Below are 25208 nucleotides of genomic sequence, written 5' to 3' on the forward strand. Positions count from 1 at the left end.
TTTATACTTACAAATACCACTTTATCAAGATTACATGCTAAAATTACATACCTGAATAGGCTTGCTAGAACAAAAAAAGTGTTTAACAGGGACAGAAAACAATACAGTGAAGGCACCTGGCTATTTTATTGATACATTAAGATTTTGGTTTGACATTAATGGTTAATGTCAAAGTTAAGCAATAAGAAGATCACACAACAGCTTTTAAAGTAAAGGGTTGGTAAGTAAAAACCATGTGTAAAGTTGGTTAATTTGCACTCATTCTATTGCCATTCAGTTGTACAGCCTGTGAAATGAGGTAAGACTTGTATGGTAGCAAGGCTAAATCAATGCAGATACTAATAAAATTGCATTATGGCCCTTTTAAAATCAGCAGTGTCCACTTATGAGCATTCAGGAAAGAGCATTCAGGCAGTAGCTGCTCTCCCACATGTCGTCTTGGCCACTGTACATCTAATTCCATGCTCTGTACATTTTAATGCATTATTGTTTCAAAATACAATACTACAAATTGCAAATTACATCTGGCTCAAGGGCTGATTATGAGAAATACTAGCACTACTGTCTGTGCCTGAATAACTCTGATAATAATAATAATAAGAGATTGATTGAGCTGCAAGCAGCCGTATGATAAGGGTCCATTTGAACATTGCCATTAGCTTCTTTTGTTAAACACAACACTTTGACACGTCAGAGCCAACAAATCTTACTATGTTTGGTTACCATGGTTTTCTTACAATTTAAAGTATGGGTACTTTCCCAGAAGGGGATCCCATAAGAAATAAAAATGAGACACCAGCCTTAATTTTTCAAGTTATATGGACATAAAAACAAAAAAAAGTATTTGGGGAAATGTTGCCAAATGAGGAAAGGAAGCATTAGTAAGGCATGGTCATCAGATAAAAGCATAAAATCTGTATAATCTGTAAGTTAAAACAATAGTGAATGACACAACAGTACCTTCTTCACAATGTGTCATTAACTACGGTCAAAAAAGAGAAACCAGAATAAAAGAGGTATTAAGAAACTGAGCTGTGAACCACGATCTTCCAGGTTCAAATCTCACTTCTTGCCAAAACTCACTACAATGATAAGTAATTTGTCTCTAAGATCAGCCTCCAAAAGAACTGAAAAGTGTCCAATGTAACACCAATTTTTAAAAGGTGATCCAGAGAACATCCTAGAAATTTCAGGCTAGCTAGCTTAATATCTGTTCTAGAAAAAAACTGGTGAAAAATACTATTAAAGACAGAATTAACAAGCATGTTAAGAGAAGAGGTCTTCTTATGGATCAGTAGCAAGTTAAGGAACAAAAAGCAGAGTGCAAGAATATATGGACAGTTCTCCCAATGGAGGGATGTAGAATGTGGAGTCCGCCAAGGATCGGTATTGGAACATCCACATTTTTACTTGTTCATTAGCGATCTAGAGTTGGGGTGAGCAATAAATCAGCCAAGTTTGCTGATAGTACCAAATTGTTCAGGGTGAATAAAACAAAAGGAACTGCAAATGGCCCCAAAACAGTATCTCCAAATTGGGTGAATGGGCAATAAATGTATGAAAATCTCCATTAAAATCTTGTAATTTATTAAGAGTTTATTTATTTATTAGGGCATGACCTATTAAGACTCTACCCATGTAAGATTCATTGATGCAACATGCAAGATGCTGTAATGACAGTCTCTTTTAATATATGTTTATGGATGCCATCATCAATCAATCACCGATGTGCAAAGCCTCACTGGGTCATGTCCCAATATTCCCCTTATAATTAAGCTGAGTTTTGTCTATAGTTTTGGAGTACAGAAGAGATTTTACAAATGCTACAACACATATTCATAAGTCATAAACATATGAGTTCATAAGTCAACATGTCTAGAAGAAACTTTTTAAAGTGAAAAGGGCAATTTGAAATGTCTATTGGCAACATCATGGCATGGGTGGGTGGGAAATTATTTCACGGCAACGTCATGTGAATAATGTTCAATGAGAATTAATCATATATTTTACAATGATTCTATAAAAGACTACAGCAAGCAGTTTACACATGCACACAAAGATTAACCAGGCTCCTGACAGTTCACCTGGAACCTCCCAAACATTAAAAGTTCCCTGCAGACCTCATTATCTGTAAAACATTTTTATAAGTCAGCGTTTTTTCCTGTCAATTACTAGAAAAATCCTTGTTGATGTAAGTTTCCTGAGGAATATCCTCTGCTGAATAAATTAAGCAATACATGATATTACTTCAGTCCTTGAAAACGTATTTGCACATTTAATTTCAGTGTGTCAGGAACCCATTTCTAGGAAGAACATATAAAGGCCACTGAAAAAGTCTTTGTCCTCTCCAGCTTTTAAGCTTTTCCAACATTACCAAGAAATAAACAGATGGGAAGTATATATTTCTAGACCCGTAACAGCCATGCCTCCTTTTTAACAGCTGTATGGGCTTCATGTTCTTCACAAACGTATAACAAAAGTTATATCAAAGTTCTGTTAGATCAGGCCGAATGGCTTGGAAGTAGGTCTAAATGATGTACTTCTTGATTAACTTGCAATTGATTAATTTGCAACTATCAACCAACAGCCATTGCTTCAGATTTATCTAGAGCAATTGCCCAGGTATATAGAGCAGCTGTTACATATTCATCAACAAGTAAGTAATTAGCTGATCCCGAGTTTATGCAGAAGCAGGGAGAAGTTAATTTGAATTGGTTTTATTTGTTTGGAAATACCGAGGTAGGCTTGGAGGAGGAAATGAATGGAAGAGAATATGGCACATCTGAAGCTATGCTGTAGCTTGGTAGTAGAGCATCTCCCTTGTGTGCAGAAGGTCCCAGGTTCATTTCTAGGTAGGACTCAGAGAGACTCCTGCCTGAAACCCTAGAGAGCTGCTGCCAGTCAGTATAGGCAATACTGAGGCAGATGGACCAATGGTCTGACTCAGTATAAAGCAGCTTCTGTATCTGAAAATCTGAACCTGAAAAGGTTCTGGAAAGGCAACCAAAATCATTAAGGGGACGGAGCGACTCCCCTATGAGAAAAGGTTGCAGCATTTTGGGCTTTTTAGTTTAAAGAAAAGAGGACTAAAAGATGATATGATAGAAGTGAATAAAAGTATGCATGACATGGAGAAATTGGAGAAATTGGATAGAGAAAAGTTTTCCTCCCTCTCTCCTAACACGAGAACTCATGGACATCCAAGGAGGCTGAATGTAGGAAGATTCGGGACAGACAAAAGAAAGTACTTCTTCACACAGCGCACAGTTAAACAATGGAATCTGTTCCCAAAATCTGTTGGAATCTGTTCCCAAAAGAGGCAGTGATGGCCAACCACTTGGATGGCTTTAAAATAGGATTAGACAAATTCATGGGGAATAAGGCTATCAATAGCTACTAGCCATGACGGCTATGCTCTGCCTCCATAGTCAGAGGTGATATGCTTCCAGAGACCAGTTGCTGGAAACTGCAGGAGGTTGGCCAATGGAAGAGAAGATGGCACATCTGAAGCTATGCTGTAGCTTGGTAGTAGAGCATCTCCCTTGTGTGCAGAAGGTCCCAGGTTCATTTCTAGGTAGGACAGTTGCCACGAAAATCCAACACGGTCACATTTGACTTCAAAAGAGGAAACTTCACAAAAATGAGGGGATTGGTAAAAAGAAAGTTGAAGAACAAAGTCCAGAGGGTCACATCACTCGAAAATGCTTGGAAGTTGTTTAAAAACACTATATTAGAAGCTCAACTGGAGTGCATACCGCAGATCAGAAAAGGTACCGCCAGGGCCAAGAAGATGCCAGCATGGTTAACGAGCAAAGTCAAGGAAGCTCTTAGAGGCAAAAAGTCTTCCTTCAGAAAATGGAACTCTTGTCCAAATGAAGAAAATAAAAAAGAACACAAACTCTGGCAAAAGAAATGCAAGAAGACAATAAGGGATGCTAAAAAAGAATTTGAGGAGCACATTGCTAAGAACATAAAAACCAACAACAAAAAATTCTATAAATACATTCAAAGCAGGAGACCATCTAGGGAGACAATTGGACCCTTGGATGATAAGGGAGTCAAAGGTGTACTAAAGAACGATAAGGAGATTGCAGAGAAGCTAAATGAATTCTTTGCATCTGTCTTCACAGTGGAAGATATAGGGCAGATCCCTGAACCTGAACTAACATTTGCAGGAAGGGATTCTGAGGAACTAAGACAAATAGTGGTAACGAGAGAGAAAGTTCTAAGCTTAATGGACAATATAAAAACTGACAAATCACCGGGCCCGGATGGCATCCACCCGAGAGTTTTCAAAGAACTCAAAGGTGAAATTGCTGATCTGCTAACTAAAATATGTAACTTGTCCCTCGGGTCCTCCTCCGTGCCTGAGGACTGGAAAGTGGCAAATGTAATGCCAATCTTCAAAAAGGGATCCAGAGGGGATCCCGGAAATTACAGGCCAGTTAGCTTAACTTCTGTCCCTGGAAAACTGGTAGAAAGTATGATTAAAGCTAGATTAACTAAGCACATAGAAGAACAAGCCTTGCTGAAGCAGAGCCAGCATGGCTTCTGCAAGGGAAAGTCCTGTCTCAGTAACCTATTAGAATTCTTTGAGAGTGTCAACAAGCATACAGATAGAGGTGATCCAGTGGACATAGTGTACTTAGACTTTCAAAAAGCGTTTGACAAGGTACCTCACCAAAGGCTTCTGAGGAAGCTTAGCAGTCATGGAATAAGAGGAGAGGTCCTCTTGTGGATAAGGAATTGGTTAAGAAGCAGAAAGCAGAGAGTAGGAATAAACGGACAGTTCTCCCAATGGAGGGCTGTAGAAAGTGGAGTCCCTCAAGGATCGGTATTGGGACCTGTACTTTTCAACTTGTTCATTAATGACCTAGAATTAGGAGTGAGCAGTGAAGTGGCCAAGTTTGCTGACGACACTAAATTGTTCAGGGTTGTTAAAACAAAAAGGGATTGCGAAGAGCTCCAAAAAGATCTCTCCAAACTGAGTGAATGGGCGGAAAAATGGCAAATGCAATTCAATATAAACAAGTGTAAAATTATGCATATTGGAGCAAAAAATCTTAATTTCACATATACGCTCATAGGGTCTGAACTGGCGGTGACCGACCAGGAGAGAGACCTCGGGGTTGTGGTGGACAGCACGATGAAAATGTCGACCCAGTGTGCGGCAGCTGTGAAAAAGGCAAATTCCATGCTAGGGATAATTAGGAAAGGTATTGAAAATAAAACAGCCGATATCATAATGCCGTTGTATAAATCTATGGTGCGGCCGCATTTGGAATACTGTGTACAGTTCTGGTCGCCTCATCTCGGAAAGGATATTATAGAGTTGGAAAAGGTTCAGAAGAGGGCAACCAGAATGATCAAGGGGATGGAGCGACTCCCTTACGAGGAAAGGTTGCAGCATTTGGGGCTTTTTAGTTTAGAGAAAAGGCGGGTCAGAGGAGACATGATAGAAGTGTATAAAATTATGCATGGCATTGAGAAAGTGGATAGAGAAAAGTTCTTCTCCCTCTCTCATAATACTAGAACTCATGGACATTCAAAGAAGCTGAATGTTGGAAGATTCAGGACAGACAAAAGGAAGTACTTCTTTACTCAGCGCATAGTTAAACTATGGAATTTGCTCCCACAAGATGCAGTAATGGCCACCAGCTTGGATGGCTTTAAAAGAAGATTAGACAAATTCATGGAGGACAGGGCTATCAATGGCTACTAGCCATGATGGCTGTGCTGTGCCACTCTAGTCAGAGGCAGCATGCTTCTGAAAACCAGTTGCCGGAAGCCTCAGGAGGGGAGAGTGTTCTTGCACTCGGGTCCTGCTTGCGGGCTTCCCCCAGGCACCTGGTAGGCCACTGTGAGAACAGGATGCTGGACTAGATGGGCCACTGGCCTGATCCAGCAGGCTCTTATATTCTTAAAATCTGTAAAATACCTAGCCAAGTTAAATTACTTTACATAGAAAAGAATCTACTCCACATGAACAATGAAAAATTGGTGTAAATTTGTTCACTTTTTCTATTGATCTCCCTAAGAAACTTACCTATGACCTGGACTTTCACAGTTTAATACTTAAAATAAACCAGATTTTCACATTCTAAGGTGTGCCTGGCAACTCAGTGGAGTGCTGATAAACCAGGTTAAACTGGTTCTTCCACCTAATAGCTTTTCTACTTTTTAAAATAGTCCATAAAGACAGTTTTCTAAAAATAATCCGCACCCTTTATTATCACAACTAACCCAACTACTTTTTTCCCCTGGTATGGGATTGTCTCCTTTTCATTAATACATTTCATTTCACGTACAGCAGAGTCTTCCTGTCTCCCACCTAGTGAACATTACTGAGGTTATAAAAGTTAACTGTGATTAAACGCCCATCATAAGCTACTAAAATGTTACTGCGTAGCAAATGGTTTACCGCTGCTTTGCAAAAAATACTTACCTGAAAGCTTTCAAAATAATGACATTGGTACATGTCAAATCTTTTGCTGCACATTCCCCTTGCTGCTAGTTCCTGCTGTTTATAGTGATTCTTAAAAAGAGGTTTTGTGCATAACAGGGCATCCCACTCTGGAGAAATGGTTGTGCACTTTTTGGGAACCACTGACCAGAGGAACTGCAGCCAGAAAAGGAAATCTGGAGAGCTCAAAATCACAGGCACAAGTGCTTCAGTGTTCACATGACTTCTTGGATGTATACAAGTAAGACTTGCAACAAAATGTTGCAGTATGAAATGCTCCTGCTTGGGGTTCCAGCCAGCCACACCTTTTCTAGGATACTCCATTCTATTCCTGCTCCTCCCTGGTTTTCCAATTTTCCCCCAACACACCCTCTGCATACTGTGGTCACTGAGCATGCTCAGCCTTCATTGGGCTGTTTTGGAAGTTTTTTAAATCTCTTACATTTATCTTTCCTAACAATTACTTGTACTTCTTAGGTTTCCCAAGCCTGGGTGGTGCCATTTTGGCTACACAGGGATCCACAGTCATAGATTGCGCTTGCTATTAGAATACAAGGGTAGAACCCTTATCATATCAAGTACTTTAAAATCCTTATGCCATCCATTCTCACAACAGTTGCGTAAAAGAAGCCCACATTTCCCCCCAAATGGTCACAACTGACAACCCCCCCCCACAAGTTGTCTTCCCTGCCTCATAAACACAAAAGTGTGTATTATTTGCCCAAACCTAGAAATTTAAACAACTGAAGTGGGCATATTGTATACTAAAGATTATAAAACCGGAGTTTGGAAATACATTTCCTGATCTGCAGCCAAAGTGCATTTTTGTTCATGGGAAACACCACACCTGAATTCCCAAGGCTTTGGTACAGCATTTTATAGCAGTAATGGTTTTAAACTAAGTGTTTCTGCTTAACGGGACTCATTGTGTTTATGACCAAATGCTAACATGCATAGGTTATTCCCTGTGAAAACAACTCTTTGCTCCTAAATTAATTATTAACGAAGGGATATCATTTCAAGACAAGTTAACACCCCAACACAATGTAAATGTAAGACTATTGCTTATATAGGCTGAAATGAAATATTAAAGTTAAGATTGTATTCCCACATAGAAGCTCATCACTCAAGCATGTGTCAATCTGAAGCACTCAGGCTTTAATTTATTTATAGTGTGATCAATGTCTACACCCACATGTAGATCTACATCTCCTCTTAAAATCATAAATATGGCATTGCAAACATTAATTTCAACAAGTCTATTTCCAGAAGGCTTGTTGTTGTTATATTCCTTCAAGATGATTACAACTTATGGCGACCTTATGAATCAGTGACCTCCAAGAGCATCTGTCATGAACCATCCTGTTCAGGTCTTGTAAGTTCAGGTCTATGGCTTCCTTTATGGAATCAATCCATCTCTTGTTTGGTCTTTCTCTTTTTCTACTGTTTTTTCCAGCGTTATTGTCTTTTCTAGTGAATCAGGTCGTCTCATTATGTGCCCAAAGTATGATAACCTCAGTTTCATCATTTTAGCTTCTAGTGATAGTTCTGGCATAATTTGTTCTAACACCCAATTATTTGTCTTTTTCGCTGTCCACGGTATGCTCAAAGCTCTCCTCCAACACCACATTTCAAATGAGTTGATTTTTCTCTTACCCGCTTTTTTCACTGTCCAACTTTCATATCCATACATAGAGATCGGGAATACCATGGTCTGTATGATCCTGACCTTCGTGTTCAGTGATACATCTTTGCATTTGAGGACCTTTTCTAGTTGTCTCATAGCTGCCCTCCCCAGTCCTAGCCTTCTTCTGATTTTTTGACTATTGTCTCAATTTTGGTTAAGGACTGTGCCAAGGTATTGATAATCTTTGACAAGTTCGATGTTCTCGTTGTCAACTTTAAAGTTACATAAATCTTCTTGTATTACTTGCCCCGGGCCTGGGCACTCAGGTTTCGGAGATACCAGAGAGACGAATAAGGCAGACTCAGCTTAAAAGGAGAGTGTTTATTGGATAACTTTCAACCCGCAGGTGTACCCAATAAGGTGGAACAGGCTGCCTGGCTCTGCATGACCGTGGACCCGTCTGAACACCCAACTGGGCAACCAGGAACACTTTTACAGGATACATGTTTACAGCACAGTAATGAGCAACTAATTACTACAAAGGATTAAACCACAGTTTTCCCAGCATAGCACTCCAGTGATGGGGGCTCTTTCCCAGGGTCATAAAGCATAACAATAGCTGATAAGCACAGCCTCTAGCTTCCTGGCGGGGAGTTAACTGCTCCAAGGTCTACGCTATCTGGTTAACAATGCACCTTCCCAGCATCACACAGCACTCTTGGCAGAGCATCAGACTGGAATGTGTGTTAGCAACCTCAGATTAGGCCCCAGGTGGCTCTGAGCTCACACTGCCCGTCCGTTGACCCATCTAAAGCTAAATGCTAGACTAGAGAGAACTAAGGCTGGGGGGAACACAACCCCCCCTTGCCTACAGGCAGCTATTCTGCTGGTGAAGAGGCTGAGCATTTGCTCACCGGTCGATACACTTCTGTTGTTATTATTTTAGTCTTCTCGACGTTCAGCTGTAGTCCTGCTTTTGTGGTTTCCTCTTTAATTTTCATCAGCATTCGTTTCAGATCATTACTGGTTTCTGCTAGTAGTATGGTATCATCTATATATCTTAAATTATTGATATTTTTCCCTCCAATTTTCACACCTCCTTCATCTTGGTCCAATCCTGCTTTCCGTATGATATCTTCTGCATATAGATTAAACAAATAGGGTGGTAAAATACACCCCTGTCTCACACCCTTTCTGATAGGAAACCAATCAGTTTCTCCATATTCTGTCCTTACAGTAGCCTCTTGTCCAGAGTATAGGTTGCGCATCAGGACAATCAAATGCTGTGGCACCCTCATTTCTTTTAAGGCATTCCATAGTTTTTCATGATCTACACAGTCAAAGGCTTTGCTGTAAACTATAAAGCACAGGGTGATTTTCTTCTGAAATTATTTGGTCCGTTCCATTATTATCTATCGTACGTTTGTGATATGATCTCCGGTGCCTCTTCCCCTTCTAAATCCAGCTTGGACATCTAGCATTTCTCACTCTATACATGGTAAGAGCCTTTTTTTGTAGAATCTTGAGCATTACTTTACTTGCATAGGATATTAAGACAACAGTTTGATAATCACTGCATTCCCTGGGATCCCCTTTCTTTGGAATTGGGATGTATATGGAACACTTCCAGTCTGTGGGCTATTATTTAGTTTTCCATATTTGTTGACGGATTTTTGTCAAAATGTGGACAGATTCAGTCTCAGTAGCTTGTAGCAACTCTATTGGTATGCCATCTGTTCCTGGTGATTTGTTTCTTCCAAGTATTATAAGAGCAGCTTTCACCTCACATTCTAAAATTTCTGGTTCTTCATCATACGGTTCCTCCATGAATGAATCTGTCATCCTTGCATCTCTTTTACAGAGTTCTTCAGTGTACTGCTTCCATCTTCCTTTTATTGCTTCCATCTTTCCTTTCCCAGTCTGCATCTGTGTCAGAATTGGTTCATATGTTTTTTAATAATGTTTTTAACCCCTTTTAAGGTTGTTTTTTAAAATGTTTTTAATGCTGTTTTGTTTTAATGTATTTTAAGATCTGTTTTTATGATGTTTTAAAGTGCTTTAGTGCTTTGTTTGCTGCCCTGGGCTCCTGCTGGGAGGAAGGGCGGGATAGAGATTAAATAAATAAATAAATAAATAATGTTATCTCTGTCAGTCAGTGTGTTCCCCTCTTGATTATTAAACATTCCCACTCTTGGTTTAATTTCTCTTTCATTTCTTTAATCTTTTGGAACAGGGCTCTTGTTCTTCCCTTTTTGTTGTCCTCTTTTATTTCTATACAATAACTATTGAAATAGTTCTCTTTGTCCCTACGTACAAGTCACTGTGTAGTTTGCATTTAGGGCTCTAACTGTGTTTCTGTCTCCTTTTGCTTTTGCTTTCCTTCTTTCTGTAACAATTTTAAGAGTTTTGCCAGTCATCCATTGAGGTCTTTCTCTCTTTTTAACTAGAGTTATTGTCTTTTTGCATTCTTTCCTGATAATGTCTCTGACTTCATTCCATAGTTCTTCTGGTTCTCTGTCTACTAAGTTTAAAGCCTCAAATCTGTTCCTTATTTGATCTTTATATTCTTCTGGGATGCTATTTAAATTGTATTTTGGCATTATGAGTGCTTTGTTGTTCTTCTTTAGCTTTACTCTGATTTTCGATATTACCAGTTCATGATCTATACCACGGTTTGTTCCTGGTCTTGTTTTCACAGAAAGTATGGAACTTCTCCATCTTCTGCTACGAAATATATAATCAATTTGATTCCTGTATTGACCATTTGGTCATGTCCACGTGTACAGTCGTCTTTTCGGTTGCTCAAATAATATGTTTGCAAGGAACAAATTATTGGCTTCACAGAATTCAATAAGTACTTCATTTCTCTCTCCTAAGCCCCATTTCCCCACAATTCCTAGTTCTTCTCTGTTCCCTACTTTTGCATTCCAGTCCCCCATGATTATCAGCACATCTTGTTTTGGTGTGTGATCAATTTCTTCCTGTACTCCTGCATAAAATCTCTCCAATTGCTCTTTTTCTGCCTTTACCATTGCAGCGTAAACTTGGATGACGGTTATGTTAATAGGTTTTCTGTTAAATCTCATTGATATCACTCACTCAGACCTTGTGTTGTAGCTCCTAATTGCTTTTGCTACATCACTTCTCACTATTAAAGCAACCCCGTTTCTTCTTAATTTCTCATTTCCTGCATAAAATATTTTGTAGTTGCCTGGTTGAAAATGTCCCATTCCAGTCCATTTTAATTCACTCACACCAAGTATTGTAATGTTCATACATTCCATTTCTTGCTTGACAATTTCTAACTTTCCCTGGTTCATGCTTCTCACATTCCATGTTCCTATGTGTATGTCGTACAACTCTGGGCTCTCCTTTCCCATCTGTGTGCATCAGCCTCTGGGCTTTCTTTTGGCTTTGACCCAACTGCGTCATTAGTCACAGCGCTACTCATACTTGTCCTTTGTTCTTCCCCAGTAGTTCGGTGAGTGCCTTCTGACCTGGGGGTCTCATCTTCCAGCACTATCTTGCGTTGCATTTTGGATACTCTGTTCATAGGGTTTTCATTGCCTCCCTTTTTGTTTGGGTGCATGTTAGTCTGCTGTCTCAGCTTTGACCATACCGCCTTGGGTGATCCGGCTAGGAGTCTAGCCTCTTGGTCTAGATTCCTGATGGCATTGCTCTCAGCTTCTTCAACACTCTCAAACCCCCTCACCACATTAAGGTGTGCATCCTAGAGGGGGCTAGAAGGCTTAAGAGTCAATCAAACAAGGCAAAATCCTACAAAAACAGCTCTGAAAGATTATGCTAAGTTTTGCAGAAATTCAGCAACTATCAGTATAGCAAATTAAATATCTAAAGAAATGTTTCCAACATACACTGGAAAGAATGTCATTAACATATTCTTTCATCTAGCAGATTCCTCAGCACTCAAGATGATATTTATTTAGCATACTTTGCTATGGGCTGAATAGTCACCAGCCTTCAATTTTCACATCAGTTGCAGATGAGATGGGAGAGGTGGGAAACTCATCTTGTACACAGACTTGAATTGAAATTGACTTTGAATTTCTGAACTGTCAACAAATTCTCTTACGAAAAGGTTTGCTTTACAAAGATTATAAAGCAGGTGTCATGCCTGACACTTGCACTTTATATTCAGATGGCAGGTCTGTAAAGAAATGTTACAAAACGTCAGAAAGGGCCTTAGAAGGCTCAGCTGTCATGCTATGTGCCTCTCTGGGTTTGCTTTGGAGTCAGATACTGTGCTGTCGATGTCAGAGGTTCTCCACTTAAACTCACTGACAAGCAAAGAAGAATACTGGGAGAATATGTTATCAGGAGCTATGGACTTGCCTTCAGCAGCAGGTCAGCCTGACACTTATTTTGGTACATGAAAACCAAAAATAGGATCCTGTTTCAGATTAAAAACTATATACCATACCCCACTAGATATACAAGTTCAAGATTTACTCTGGGAAAATACAGCTGGAAAGTATTATAACACAGCACTGTTCCATGTCAGAATGACAAACTGGAAACTCACATAAGATTAACATAGTCTCTCATTTTAAATCCATCATTCACAATTACCCTTACCAATGTTTTCTCCATTTCAGAGGCATGGAGTTTACTACAAGCTATTTACTATAGAAACATTCTTTAAAATCACTGCTGGATTGAGGTTCTCTAATTTGAAAATGTAATATGCCAAACTCAATATAGTCACTCATCAATAAGAATTAGAATCTAGTCATAACTAACTATAATATCCAATGATTTCAGAAACAGTGAAATGAACAGAAGGGAGCAATAAGATCTTTATTTGGTATTCTAAGTAATGTGTTTATTTAAATCAAGGTTCTCTATCTTTACTCAACCTCTCTGCTAAATGAATGAAGTTAACAAGGACAAATATTTTTACATTCCATTCAGTAAGTTTAGTAGTATCAAAGTAATGACCCACTTTATTTGACCCCCAGATGCTGCTATCTCTTATCCACTGAAGTGGATCAAAGAAACAGCCAAGCTTGTATTTCAGCCACCAGGGAGCACAGGATACTATTCATTAAGGGACTCATCCCATCTCAGATGCAAGGGAGGTTGCTTCCAATTGCTCCCATCCCATGCCCAAATCCTTGTGTGTGTAGAGGGCTGATGCAGCAGATGGAATATTTCACCCCTCACCTTCTCCACAACGTGCTACTTTTCCACATATTTGCAGATTCTGCTACAAAAAGGCTTTCATATATAAAATTTTGCTCCTGAATTTTCAAGTGGTGCAGTCACATGAGAGGACTGGGCATGTTCAGCCTTGAGAATATGAGAATCCTTGAGAAGCAGAGATATGACAGAGCTCTTCAAGTACTTGAAGGGTTGTCAAACAGAGGAGGGCCAGGATCTCTTGTCGATCATCCCAGAATGCACGACTCGGAATAAAGTGCTCAAGTTAGAGGAAGCCAGATTTCAAATGAACATCAGAAAAACTTCCTGTTAGAGCGGTACAACAATGGAACTGATTATCTAGGGAGGTGGTGGGCATTCAAGAGGCATCTGGATTCCTGGATTAAGCAAAGGGATGGACTAGATGGCCTTATAAACCCTTTCCAATTCTACTATTCTATGGTTCTATGCCCTCTCAATTGACTCTGATATTGAGCTCAAAATAAAAGCCAATTAGAAAAGCTGACTTAAAAGTTATGTCATGCACAGAGCAGCCTGCCTGCTACAGCTCAAACATAAGCAAAGTATACCCTGCTAAGACCATGGTGACTTAGTATCAGAATAGCAAACATTGTTAAGAAATTGTTTGGTCAGGAGATTCTTGGTGATTTTAGCCTGGTTGTAAGACACTAAAAATGTCTAAAAGATGCAAAGGAACAAGGACATGATTAGATGTGTATTTTGTCAAATGGGACATTACTGGGAAAGATGATCAAGTGGTCATATGATCATCCAGCAACAGATTTTGTCAAGCTAAAAAGGCATACTTGAAGGAACATCCCTCCCAATATTAGTTTTTCAGTTTGCTGAGAAGTGTTATCTGGACTGTTTTCTCTGGACTCCATCTATGTTATTAAAGTGACTTTGCTAAAAAGAAATACTCTAAATAAATAATATGGTGACTCAGGACACTGCCTCCTCCATGGTGGCACCCTTACAACTTGACAGGCGCCATCACTGTTATTTTGTCACCGACTTAAAACTTTTCTGTTTGCTCAAACATTTTAAGTATTGTCGGGTTGTTGTTGTTGTTGACAGCTTTTAGCCTGCTTTACTGTCTTTAGCTACCTTTGTCTTCATAGGTTTGATCATTGTTTCATCTTAGTTTATGCACAAATTACTGTGTAATTTCTTTTTTGCTCTGGTATCACTACTAATGAATGGCAACGTATAACTTTTATGCAAATAAATATTAGCAGATTCTATACAGGTCTCCTGCTTCTCCTCAGAAGATTTAGTTAGCCCCCTCCATGGAGTCACTGCTAATATTGTAGCTGCTTGTGGTAGAGACAGAAATCCCATCACTTTCTATGTTTGGTGCTAGGGCAAACATGAAACATGGTGACGTTTTCACTGCAGAGTATACATTCTGCTGCTTTCAGAGAACGTTGCATGCTTCTAAACACAGAAGCCTGATATGGTGCAGTGCCCCTCTCCTGTCAGGCAGAGCAATCCAACTCAGGGGAAGCTTGTGAGAAGCTCTGCTCCCACCCATTTGCTGTTTGGGAGCCGCCGGGCCGCTGGAACATCAGCTCAGCCGGGAGGTGCGCACAGGAACGGAAAACAAAAAGCCAGCTCTCACAAATAACCTTACCAGTGAGTAAGTGCTCCCCATTGACTTCCATTATAATTATTTTCTTTGATCTTTTTCTTTGCATAACTTTGGCCTGGATCGGGAACCGCAAGAGCATTCCTAATGGGAGTTGAATACTGTGTAAGATCCCCTTCAGCCCCTCCTCTGGCATGCCCCTGGAACACCCCTTTTTCAGCCGTATGCTTCCACCTGCACGCCTTCCGCTGGGCTGGGCTTCCCTGGCAGGGTCCCGGCTGAGCCAGGGCAAGGGGCTTCTGCATACAGAGCCCGGCAGAGCTGCAACCCTGCCACCACAGCCGGGGGTCCACCACATCCAACTCCCCTCAGTCCAGTGTAAATATGAGTTGGATTGCACCCTAAGTCCAAAAAGGAGAAGGGGAAAAAAAGGAGAACTGGGTAAAAAAAGTCTATTAGGAGAAAAATGCAGACTTGATAGCAGCGTGAACTGAAAGGGTGATTAAAAGCACTGAGCTTCTAGTTACTTTCCTTTGTTTAAGAAACCATTCCAATTAGGGGACACAAATCAAATTTGCAATCAAGGAAAAATTATAAAGTTAATGAAACATCTGAAATGTAGTTGCCGGGATTATGGGTTGATTACTGTCTAAAACAGTGGGAAATTATGAATTTATATTGATTTTCACCCTTAAAAAAAAAAGAAAACACCTGCCTTTTAGTAGTGTTTGAATTATCCCCAGACATAATAAGCCACAGTAAATGAAAATCATGGAGCAGACAATAAAACCTGCAAGCTATACAATGGGAAAGTGTAGTCTGTGCATGTTGTTTTCCCAAATGCCCAGTCAGAGGTCTCAGGTGGCTAATGCGGCTGGAATGTGTAATTCAAAGCTCCAAATAATATGTTTATGAAACGACGTGTTCTGTGCACTTTGGAAGTGGCTGTGCAAGAAGAGACAACAGTATATCTGATTTCACCTAAACAGGGTTTTAAACTAAATTATCTATTTCCTCTTGCTGGACTGGTTGGAGCAGCACTGAAAGGCTCCCAGTAATCAGTTCAAATGTAATTCTAGGATTCAATTTAATGGTAATATGGGAATATTTCATTTGCATTGGTTCCCAATAGAATGGCTTGCCCATCTGTACTCTGCAATACTGTAGACCTGAAGATGAAAGCAAGGCGCTGCACAGGCAGTCTTTTAAACACCACAAACTACATCTTTAAATATATAGACCCCACACTCGGCAAAACCCTTATGAATCATACTTAATTTTTAACAAGAACAGTGGTGTGGAATATACCATACTCCTCAAATACTAAAGACAGGTGTTTGCAGGTAGATAAAAGAAATCGTTTATTGGTTTCATGTGGTAAGACACGATATGTTATTTTCTGATATGTGCAAGCTGTGTATGTTGAGTACAATTATCAGATATACACATGGATACGCTGAGCTCTATTAATTCCTCAGCTGACTTTCTAACCTTGGGGTCACCAATGTGGAAGATTCAGGATAGACAAAAGGAAGTACTTCACACACTGCCTACTTAAAACTATGGAATTTGCCACTGCAAGAAGTACTGCTGCCCACCAACTTGGACAGCTTTAAAAGGGGATTAGACAAATTCATGGAGGATATAGCCATTAATGGCTACTAGCCTCCACGGTTGGAGGCAATATACTTCTGAAAACGAGCTGCTGGGAATCACAGATGGGAACACAGGCCCTGTTTTAATCATCTGATTGGCCACTGTGAGAACAGAATGCTAGACTAGGTGGGCCTTTGGTCTGATCAGTTTTTCATGAAATATTATAAATTACAATATTGTAAATACTGCAGTTTAGTTCAAGATGTTCACGATTAATTTCCCCTTATACTCAATTTTCATAAATCCTGTATAAACTCACATGGAAACCTATCCTTCTTATGCAAGCCTTTGTTTATTTAAGGAAAATGTTTGTCATAAGTAGGCAAGTCTTGTTGTTTTAATCTAAGTTTTAAAACCTTGCTGCTTTTTAGTTTTTATGCTTTGTGTTTTAATTATTTTTTGTGCCCTGGGAATTTTTCACAGAGGGACAGTATACAAATATCTATAAATAAACAGCCCCTTTGAACTTAAAAATAACTTTCTATTTATCTTGTTGCTAATAATTCAAGGATACTAAAGTACAGAAAAATACTTGGGGTTTGGCAGAGAAATTACTGTTGGTCATGAGGAAAGCCCCAGTTTTTCTGCTAGGTTTGTTGAAGCCACACCTGGAAATGCAGAACCACCACCTAACAAGGAACATTAGCTGTAGCCCTGGAGGACCACAATCACAAAATGACAACTATGTATTATTCACATTTAGAAAGTAAAAAAACCAATCACATCACACCACACCCCCAAAATTTAGGCCACAAGGACTCAGGATTTAGTGTGTTTTGTCTTCAGAACAAAATGCATTTGGGACAGAAGCTACATGCACACTAGTTGTTTCAAATGTAGTGAGACCATTTTATCTGGCTGTGGTTTGAAGCGCATTTGTCCAAGGCTGGACACATATCCCTTCCCCACTGCTGATATCAGACTTTTTAAGACCGCTCACAGCAAAGCATTGGCCAATCATTGTCTCTGTCTGAGCTTGCAGCAAAGCGTTTCCATTGGAGACACCTGGAATGGCAACAGGGTTGATGGCCAATCAGTTTTGAAGTCTGTGTGAAGCTGACTTCATGGTAAAACACTCTCTGTCTCCAATTTCCCAGTTTTTGTTGTGAAAAAGGGTGGAATTTGACTTATGTAGTGTGCTCCCGTTTTCAGAAAACAAAAGTGGAGATGTGCTGAAATCAGTACAACCAGTGTCTCAGAGTTGAATTAGCCTCTTTATTCCCGTAAACCTTCTCCTTATCTTTTAACTCTTTCTTACTACCTCTGTTTTCACTCTGTTACTTCCTCTCTTTTTGTTTCCTATTTTCCTTACAGAGACTGCTGGGAATTATAGCACTACAGGAGTATCTATTTATAGAGAGACAATATTGCACCCAGTATAGAAAGGGGTGGGAAGGGACTCTGTTTTTTAGCAATGAGAATGGAATGCAAAAGTTATATGGGCAGTAGAAACATCTTTTTCCTCCCTATTTGCCTGGTCAAGATAGCCAGAAAACAAACTGTAAAACCTAACAAATGTAAAAGATTAATATTTAGATAATCCAAAGGCGGCTGTTGAATTTTTATTACTGGTGTGATTGATCACAGGCCTTATGGATGGAGTGCTTCTTCCCAAGCCTTCTTTCTTTGAGTATAAATTCCTCCCAACCATTTCCTAGGGCTGACCTGGAAATTTTAACCAGGTTAAAATTAAAATTTCTTTAACCATGGTTGAAAGTTAGGTCTGAACTAGATTTGTGTCTAGTATATGTTTTTGTGATTTTATTATTATTATTATGATGATGTACTGTATTTTATTCTTGTTGTTCACTGCCCTGAGAGCTATTTTGCTATGGGCGGTATATAAATTGAACGAAATAAATAAATAAATAAATAAACCAAGATTAAAACAAACCAGAAGCTGCTCCTATCCTAGTATTTGGAACAAAGGATTAGAAATAGGATTCCAAATCTAGGTTACAAGAAAATCCTGGTTTGTGTCAACAATAACTAACAACTGCAGATATTAACTATAATGGGAGCCTAGTGTGGTCATGCAGCCTATTTATTTATTCACTAACAGGCAAAAAACCTTGCTGTTTAAGAACATATCTATAGCTCACAGATCTTTCTATCAAACTTTAAAAAGCAGGGAAATTGGGCAACTATAGTGAATGCACCAGGGGAGCCGGAGATCTGAGATATTGTACTGCCCTACAAAGTTGTCAAAATGCAAACACCATTTGGGTTGGTCTTTCACAGTCCAATCCACATCCTGGGTAGCTTGGAAGAATTTGGTAACATGTGCCATTGGACTGTGAAAGACCAACCCAAACTGTTATTTAATTTTTATCACACCTTCTTCTAAGAAGGTCAGGGACAATGTATATGGCTCTTCTCCTCAGGTTATCTTCACAACAACCCTGTGAGGTAGGTTAGGCTGAGTGATAGCAACTGACCCAAAGCCAGTCAGTGAGCGTCATGGCTCACTGGAGATTTGAACCCTGGTCTCCCTAGTCCTAGTCCAGCACCCTAAGCACTAGCCCACTACATTTCATCTGAGAGGAACAGTTAATAATAGATGTAAGGTCAGAAGGCAAACACAAGTACAAAGGTAGCTACATGAGCCATATCTGCTCTGGATTGGATCCAAATATCTGTCAGCAGAATTCTGCTCTCAGAATAGGGCACTCTTTGCATGATTAGGACACCTGACTATACAGGTGTCTCAACTGCACAGAGCCCTATAGGTGTATCAATTGCACACAGAAGTTTTGTGATACCCCTTCCTATCTGAGCAGGAGCTTGTCCTTGGCATTGCTTAGAGAACCTATGGAACTCACTCCTAGAGGAGGCAGTGATGGCCACCAACTTTGAAAGCTTTAAAAGAGGATTAGACAAATTCATGGGGGAAATTAGTCGCAGATTTGTTCCTATCAAAGGTTACTAGCTATGATGGCTAGGCTCTGCCTCCAAAAGGAGTGTGAAGAGCAGCATACTTCTGAACGACAATTGCAGGAAACCGCAGAAGGGGAGAGTGCTCTTCTGCTCAGGTCCTGTTTCCGCTGGAGCATCTGTTTGGCCACCGTGAGGACAGAATGCTGGACTAGATGGACTGATCCAGCTGGCTCTTCTTGTGTTTACTATTACTACTACGCGCGCACACACAAATATGAAATTAGGAAAAATTTTGGAAAATGTATATATTGGGCAAAACTGCATACAAAAATATGTACATTAGGAGAATTTTCACTACAACAGTGATGAATTTTCATGATGACAATATGTTCTTAACCACTCTCAAGAGTAAATTAAGGCCACAACACCTGTTGAAAGTGAGGGAATCTTAATATCAGTAGCAAAGTATCATGACGCAGAAGCCCTATGCACATGCCGCTCATTTGCAGAGCAATGCTATGTTTGGTCGCAAGTGGGGCCATGCTTTTAGCCGCACCTCAAATGTTGTATCTGCTTCCTGCTACAACCTTGTACTGCAGCCAGTTGTCTGTAGATAAATGCTAACATACAACGTCCTTCTCATGTATAAGTCCTCTGCACAGTTGGGAATGTTGTTACAGATAACCATGTACAGTATGAGGTTGGATCAAGGCACAGATGCAACACTGGGGCAGGGGCAGCCAAAGGTATTTGGTTGCCTGAGGTGAAGAACAAAATGCCCCCCATGCTATTCCACTGACTTTGATGCTAGCCATAGGACAGTGCCTCCACCGCACCTAAGCGGTGGCACGTACAGCTCTGTTATCCAACACCTCTCTGCCACTTCCTGCCCTCCACTTTTGCCCAGGATCTGCTGCCTAAGCAACTATCTCACTCTCTCTAATAACAGAGAGAGGGCCAAACAGGCCTCCCGATCAAGGGAGTACCACAGTTCAGATGACTGTGTTATGTTTAACATCTATATGAAGCCCTTGGGAGCGGTCATCAGGAGATTTGGGGTGAGGTGTCAGCAGTATGCTGATGATACCCAGCTCTATTTCTCCATAATATCTGAATCGGAAGAAGCCGTGCAAGCCCTGGACCACTGCCTGGACTTGGTGGTGGGCTGGATGAGGGCCAATAAACTGAGTCTGAACCCTAGCAAGATGGAGGCCCTGTGGGTTGGTGGCAGAGCTTGGAAAAGTTACTTTTTTGAACTACAACTCCCATCAGCCCAATCCAGTGGCCATGCTGGCTGGGGCTGATGGGAGTTGTAGTTCAAAAAAGTAACTTTTCCAAGCGCTGGTTGGTGGTTCCCAAGTTCGGATAATTGGTCAGTTGTCTGTTTTGGATGAGGTCGTACTCTCTGTGAAAGAGCAGGTCCGTAGTCTGGGGTGCTCCTGGATCCATCTTTGTCGCTAGAGGCCCAGGTGACCTCAGTGGCTAGGAGTGCCTTTTACCAGTTTCAGCTGGTAAGCAGCTGCAGCAGTTTCTGGGCGGGGATAGCCTGACCACGGTAATTACTGTAATGCACTCTATGTGGGGCTGCCCTGGAGGTTGGTCTGGAAGTTGCAGCTGGTGCAAAATGCAGCAGCGAGACTGCTCACTGGGGCAGGGTATCATCAACATGTCACTCAGCTGCTGAAATAATTGCACCGGCTGCCCATTTGCTACCAGACCAAGTTCAAGGTTCTAGTTTTGGTGTACAAAGCCTTGTACAGCTTGGGACCAGGATACCAGAAAGACCGTCTTACCCCTTATATACCCAGTTGATCACTGCACTCTGCAGGTGAGGGCCTCCTGCAGATACCATCTCATCAGGAGGTCCGTTGAGCACAACATAGGAAACGGAACTTTAGTGTGGCAGCACCTACCCTGTGGAATTCCCTCCCGTGAAATGTTAGACAGGAGCCATCTCTGTTATCTTTTTGGCACCTATTGAAGACTTTCCTCTTTCAACAAGCCTTTTAAGTTGAGACCTGTCCCAGTCTGCATCTGTGTTGGAATTGCTTTTTAATATGTTCTTAAACTTTCATTTTTAAAATGTTTTTAATCTTAGAAGATGTTTTGAAAGCTTTTTTTAAAGAAACATTTTTAAAGATGTTTTGTTTTAATGTGTTTTAAAGTTTGTTTTTATGATGTTTTAAAGTTTTTAGTGCTTTTGTTTGCTGCCTTGGGCTCCTGCTGGGAGGAAGGGTGGGATATAAATCAAATAATAAATGAATAAATAAAATAAATAAATGTACAATTGTGTTTTGGTCATCCTCTAAGGAGGTTAGGCCAGAATAGATTATATTTAATTTTATCTTTATAACAATTTTATGGGCTAGGCTGAGATATTAACTTGCCAAAAACCACCCCATGAGCGGTGTAGTTCAGCAAAGAATTTTAACCGGTTTATGTAGGTTTCCTATCTTATTTAATTCAAACATTTCTTGCCAAAACAATCCCAGAGTGGGTTACATCAAAATAAAATACATAATACACATTAAAACAAAGCAGGCAGGGAAAGCTATATTCAACTTGCAAAATAAAACAGATAGGCCGCCATCCTTAGATTAAAAACCTGAATGAACATGCAGGTCTGCAGCTGGTGCCAAAAACTCATAAGAAAAAGGGTGCAGCCATATATGAGAAAGGAAGGAATTCCATAAACGGAGCCAGTACCAAGAAGGCTCTCGGGTTGCCACATATTAGACTTCAGGTAATAGGGCACAGTTAAGAGATCTTAATGCATAGGCAGGTCTTAACCTAAGTTCCTTGTCTGTGGATTTCTGGACGTCTTGCTCTTTAGTAGGAACGCGCTGACACGCAAATCACCGCACACGCCAACAAAATATACCTGTTAAATATCTAGGGTCCCAAACTGTATAGGGCTTTATACAAACACCTTGAACTTGGGTTAGTGTGATTATGTTAACAGTAGGCAGTCCCAAATTACACCCTAGCTGTGGCATATTGCACTAGCTGCAGCTTCTGAACCAATCTCAAAGATTACCAGTGCATTGATCACAATGGCAAGGTTATGCCTGTCCAGGAATAGCTGTAGCTGGCTTACCAACTGACTCTAGGGATGTGCTAGAATCCTGCCCATTTCAGGTTTGATACCGAATCTCCCATTATTTCGCTTATTCTTTGTTGTTGCAGATTGGATTTTTATGTAGTGATTTTCCATGGCTATTTTCTAAAATTGATTTTTTTTATTAAAAACAATCAGCCTCTAAAATAGCAATATTAAGAATTACAATTTTATCAATATTTACTTTCATTTATTGATATTCCCTTTCAAAACACGGATATTTTCTTTCAAAAATATCGATATTAATGTCAACATTTTTTTTGCAAGGGGAAAAACAAATCGCTAAAAGCAGTGGCTAGTGAGAATGAACTCTGATCAATACTAGCCTGTTAGGTCGCTGGAATGCTTTCAAAACCGGCATTGGCTGACACACCACATGCGCACACACGCGCACACACACACAGAGTGAGAGCGAGAGTTTACCCCTCATTAAGAAGTCAGTACTATATTGTGTGACTGCTCAGCAGATTCCAAGTGACCTTCTCAGGGCTATATTTCAAGCAATTTGATCTTAGTCATCATTACTAAGTAACGTCTTGCAACATAAATTAGCATTCAGGAACTATGGCTGACTCTACATTGCTAATGCCCAACCAATGCTGTTTAAAAAGGAGGGTGTGTTCTATCCAGGGCTGTGTGGGATTAAAGAAGCTGGTGCCTGGGACTGTGCTGGTGCACTGGATTCTTCCTAGAGGGATTTTGTCAAGTGGCGCTTGAATGGTGCTTAGCAGCCATTTCTGATAAATTATTTTTAATTATTATGGGTTTGGTATTGAACTCCATTGATCTTTTAAGCTAAATTGGTTGTTTTTGCTTCCTGATAAGCAAACCCCCTCTGAATACCACTTACCATGAAAACCGTATTCATAGGGTCGCCATAAGTTGGAATCAACTTGAAGGCAGCCCATTTCCTTTTTTCCCATTGAACTCCCATCAATCTTTTAAGCTAAATTGTTTGTTTTTGCTTCCTGATATGCTGTTACTTTGTATATGATCATACTGATGGAAGAGTTGTTTTTATTTGTTAATGCTTGATTATCATTGTGAGCAGCTCTGAGCTTAACTTTGTTGTTGGAAAAGCAACAAATATTGAATCAAATCAAATCCACACAGACTGCAGTACAGTAATTCCTTGAAAAACAAAAGCTTTACGTGGCAAGATGATTCTGTGTATCACTTCAGCTTAGGAAAACTTTATCCATTACTCAAAACTAGAGAAGTTGTGTTGGCAGAGTGAAACTGGGTAAACCATGGAAGATCTCCAGGCTGCTATATGTCTTTGCCTCCACATTTATATTTTGAGCCCCATGCGTTGATGTGAACTGGATTTTAGCAGGGTTTCAATAATGAATCATTATACATGCAAGAAATATCAAGCACAACTTCAGTATTCCTTTGTTTTGTAAAAATGTTAACCTTTGTGCACATGCAGTACAGATGCCACTTGCTCTGTTCCACCTCCTAAGTGGCTAAGAGGACTTATTAAAACATGACATAAACCTGTGTCAATCTTGTGGTAATACAACCGACACAGATAGAATTACAGATATTACAGATGATGACTAAATGAAGGAGCATTAAATGACACATTTAAAATTTGCTTGAATTCTAGTATTTTGGAAATGGGTAGTGACATAATTGCTCCCAACTCCTGTGACATTTGATCATCACCTCAACACAAACAGCAAGACACAAAGATTCAAGTTTTCTACTGCTGCTTATACAAATCCTACCTGAACATGTCCCCTAGGCCTTTGAGCATTCCTTTCTTGGCTTTAATTTTATCCTTCTCTTTATCTCGATCTTTCTTCTTGTCCTTCCCAGTTTTTTTCCGGTCCCCTTTATCTTGATTGCCATTCATCTGCCTTTCCAGCGAATGGGATGGCTGGTCGCTAGACGTGGACACAGATTCTCTACCTGACCGTGAGCTTTCCTCGGTATCTTCCTCCACTGAAAGATTAAGGCAATTTTAGTAAGGGCTGGAAGAAAAGATTTTGGAAGTTTTCTATGCAGCAGTTTGAGCCAAATACAGTTGAATAGCCCTTATGATGAGCAGACAATACACTCCATCTCCAGGCAAGCACCCAAGTGGTAAACTGCATTTACTCATCCATGACATTCTCTGCTTGTCTCTGGAAAACTGCACATATAGGTTCCATGACGCTGAACTTTTTAACTAAACAAAGAGAGATTTTTGGTTTAACTTCCTTGCTCAATATTTTGTTTGCTTAATAAGCCTCTGAATAGGGGCAACACTTCAGACACTTCTAATTGCAATCCAGAGTTCTGCAGGGTTCCCGTGTACACACAGAACAACGGCTGTCCCCATTTTTCTCCTCTTATTGAGAAGTCCTCTGTATGGACTTCCTCACTGCTCTCCAGTTTATCGCACACAATCACTAACATTACCATAACTTCATTTCTACAATGTCCATGCAACAAGAGAACTCTGGTGTAAGCAACCACCAGTTTATTATTAACCTCTAAGAATGTGGTCTGCACAGCCTCCAGATGTATTCAACAGGTGTGTGTACACACAGCCTAGGTCCTTCCTTTGCTTCCCCTCTGAAACAGCAACCTCATAAGCCGCTTTTCAACCCCCTCATACACAAATCTAAAAGCAGAGTGCAATGCATTGGGAGAAGGGAAGAGTAAATTACTGCTGCATGTGCACATCTCCCCCCACATCTTTCTGTGG

The 25208-nt window shown here is 40.2% G+C and overlaps 1 protein-coding gene across 6 annotated transcripts in view; it reads right to left on the reverse strand.

Moving 5' to 3' along the window:
- Positions 1-25208, reverse strand: part of PARD3 (par-3 family cell polarity regulator) — a 770287-nt gene that overhangs the window by 206680 nt on the left and 538399 nt on the right. For all 6 annotated transcript variants that reach the window (XM_061585584.1, XM_061585585.1, XM_061585583.1 and 3 more), the window contains one exon: positions 24244-24460. In XM_061585584.1, the coding sequence (XP_061441568.1) occupies positions 24244-24460 (217 nt within the window). The remainder of the gene's footprint in view (positions 1-24243; positions 24461-25208) is intronic.

Source organism: Rhineura floridana, chromosome 10, assembly GCF_030035675.1.
Source record: "Rhineura floridana isolate rRhiFlo1 chromosome 10, rRhiFlo1.hap2, whole genome shotgun sequence".
Taxonomy (NCBI): Eukaryota; Metazoa; Chordata; class Lepidosauria; order Squamata; family Rhineuridae; genus Rhineura; species Rhineura floridana.